Here is a 3,077-nt window from a genome sequence, read left to right on the forward strand (position 1 = left end):
CCCCCTCACCCCCCCCCCCCCCCCCCCCCCCCCCCCCCCCCCCCGCGGACCGGTCCAACTTCTCACGTGCCAATCACACCACTCCCGTATGTATGGTGCAACAAATAAAATAAAAGATGTATACGAAGAAAAAAAAGAAAAATATTGATACATAAAGTTTTCTCTTTTTCTTTGTTCTTCATTATCATATCTTGATTATTGCTTTACTCGATCTCTATTACATGAGGATCAGGAAACATTTTTTGTCTCATTCTGCTGCCACTCCGCCGCCGTCCGGTCTTCACGACGGTGACCACCACCATCCACTAATAGTGGTGCAACATCAACTACTACAACAACTGCACCCAAATAAGATTAATCGTTATCCACATGATGATCATACCCTCATCTCTAAGCTTTCCGATCAATCTCACCGCCCTTCTCCGCCGTCTTCCGCCCATGAAACCACACAGATCGGACTTCAACCGTCCGGTGCCGCCACTCACCTAAACAAAAGAACTAAGGTACATATATATATGTGCATAAACAAACAGATTGCACCATATATAATAACTACCTGGTAGCTAGTTACTTCAGATCATGTATGTACGTACATATATAAGTTTTGATTTAAAAATTTGTAGGATTACATGGAATCTAGGAAGAAGATGAAAGACATAATCAAGATTGATGAACCTTGCAGGTATAATTAAGATAAAGTTTGTGACTTTTTTTTCTTATTTAATACCCACATGGAAATAATAACCGTAATTTTATTAAATTTATTTTTAGAACGGAATGATACGAGTAATAAATTGCTTGAAGTGCAAATATACTGTAGAATGATGTTTTTTATATATCTGGTTGGAGAGCAACCATATGTACGATCCTAATCAAAAAATTGCACCCATTTGGTGCATTTTAGCATGAAACCTGGTCCCCGGCTAATTTGTTCATCCATACGAGTATATCTTTGCAGATTGCACTAGCTACTAGTAGTTAGCTAGCTAGTATATACAGATAATTTACTACTTCAAATTCTACAGTATATATTTTCGTTCTTGTTACTTTCATTTTTAGTAATCTATACAAATAAATACATAGTATATTTATATTATTTTTAATGTGCACTACATATTGTCTTGTCGTTCTTGCATTTCCAGGAAAGAAAGCATCTTATGTAGTGCAGAAGCAAATAATCATGATCTTGGTATGTGACTATATTCATATTCATAATATATATAATGTGTGTTTGTAGGTGTATGCATGTATGTGTGTGAATTAGTTGTTTTTATGTGTAATTTACTCCTTTGTTTTTTGAAAGGCTGGCTAGAAGGAGATATGATGATCCCGATAAAAAAGAGAAGAGGAACCATTGGGAAAAAAGTGAACCTTGATATTCAAGAAGATAATGTGATAACTAAGGAAACAATGGAACAGAAATCGATAATGAAGATGAACAATAATGATGATAAGAAAGTGAATATGGAAGGACCACGGTGTAGCCGAGTAAACGGATGGGGATGGAGGTGCAGTCAGCATACACTTGGGGGGTACGCATTGTGTGATCATCATTTAGGAAGAGGAAGACTTAAAAGCATGAAGACTAACGTTCGTGGTCGGGTTTTAAAAGAACAAGAGGCCAAGAAAAATAAATATAAAGAAGTTGAAGATGATGAGGAGGAGGAGGATGATGACGAATTGATCGATGATGGGGAGGTGGAATTAGTCTCGTCATTTATCGAGGCCGCCAAGAAACTCGGTAAAAGGGAGAAGGTTGGAGTGGTAAAGGCAAGATCTCTAAGCAGTTTGTTGAGCCAAATAGACAATTGATGCATGCATGGAGAGACTAATTTGAGAAGTTACTTATTAAAAAGAGAGTTATATGTTTAGTTGCAATTAATCCAGAAAAGATTATATGTACATTGTTGTAAAGAGGGCAAGTGATGTTATATATGTATGCTTATGTTTGTTTACAAATGGATTACTATTTCTTATTCTTGGACTAATTGTTGTGGTATTATCTCCAAATTAAATGAAGATTGACTTGATTGAGAGTTCCATAACTATGGCATTAAACAAATGTTACATATATAATGTTTTCTCAAGTAAATTGTTACATACAATCATGAACCACTAGATATTATTACTAACACATAAATGATTCATGTGTGTAATATCTATATAGATCTAAAAGGGATTTAGAACGATTCAGTTAGTATTGGTTGACGTATATACGAAAATGATTGGTTATATACAAAGAAGTGACAATTATGGAATATATATATATATATATATATATATATATATATATATATATATATATATATATATATATATATATATATATATATATATATATATATATATATATAGCGCGCACACACATATATATCACTACAAATAAATGTTCACTTTTTGACGCTTTCATTATTTTTGACGATAAAATATATGAATAAATTCGCATGTTTTTATCATCTATAAGTGTCACAAAGTTGGAAGCGTGGAAAAATATGATGTCAAAAATTTTAAGCGTCAAAAAATATGGTGTCAAAAATTATTAACTTTTTGACACTTTTTAGTGTTAATGAGTTTTTCTTTTTGACGTTTTTAAGTGTCAAAAAATTTGTGACACTTATGGGTGTCAAAAACATGTTAAATTATTCACATTTTAAGACGACAAAAACTAAGCAAATGTTAAAAATGAAAACTTTTTTGTAGTGTGTGCGTGTGTGTATATATATGTGTGCGCGCGCACTATAAAATAGTTATGCATTAGGCATGAATTTGACTTTTAAGAAGAAAATGGAAATGGCACAATCTTGATTTGTTAAATTACCAGAATACCCTGGAAAAGACCGAATCATCAAGAAATATTTTCTTGATATATTAGAGATTAAATAGAATACAAGAGTCGTATGACATAGCACATGATGACGTTATGATCTGTGAATCATCACGTTTCATTTAGAAACTCAGCATGAATTACTGTAATATAATCACGTTGATCAAGTGTTATTATATTATACTAACTCATGCTTCAGTTCCCAACACTGCTTCAATAACATTTAAGTTCAAACTTTTCATATTTTAGAAAC

The 3,077-nt window shown here is 33.1% G+C and overlaps 1 protein-coding gene across 1 annotated transcript; it reads left to right on the forward strand.

The window, feature by feature from the left end:
• The first annotated feature begins 221 nt into the window (after window positions 1–221).
• Window positions 222–1,957, forward strand: LOC139902103 (uncharacterized). The gene is made up of 4 exons (XM_071884759.1): window positions 222–503; window positions 624–682; window positions 1,143–1,189; window positions 1,304–1,957. Exons 1-4 carry the CDS (start codon window positions 222–224, stop codon window positions 1,810–1,812), a joined length of 897 nt encoding a protein of 298 aa, XP_071740860.1. The 3' UTR covers window positions 1,813–1,957.
• The last annotated feature ends 1,120 nt before the right edge of the window (window positions 1,958–3,077 follow it).

The sequence above is a fragment of the Rutidosis leptorrhynchoides genome, chromosome 3, assembly GCF_046630445.1.
Source record: "Rutidosis leptorrhynchoides isolate AG116_Rl617_1_P2 chromosome 3, CSIRO_AGI_Rlap_v1, whole genome shotgun sequence".
Classification (NCBI taxonomy): Eukaryota; Viridiplantae; Streptophyta; class Magnoliopsida; order Asterales; family Asteraceae; genus Rutidosis; species Rutidosis leptorrhynchoides.

What these genes read in the sequence shown, in the direction of transcription:
- LOC139902103 (XM_071884759.1), top strand. Translation starts at nt 222, where the DNA reads ATGAGGATCAGGAAACATTTTTTGTCTCATTCTGCTGCCACTCCGCCG. An exon ending in ACCTAAACAAAAGAACTAAG is followed by an intron (nt 504 to 623) that starts GTACATATATAT and finishes AAAAATTTGTAG; the next exon opens with GATTACATGGAATCTAGGAA. An exon ending in AGCAAATAATCATGATCTTG is followed by an intron (nt 1,190 to 1,303) that starts GTATGTGACTAT and finishes GTTTTTTGAAAG; the next exon opens with GCTGGCTAGAAGGAGATATG.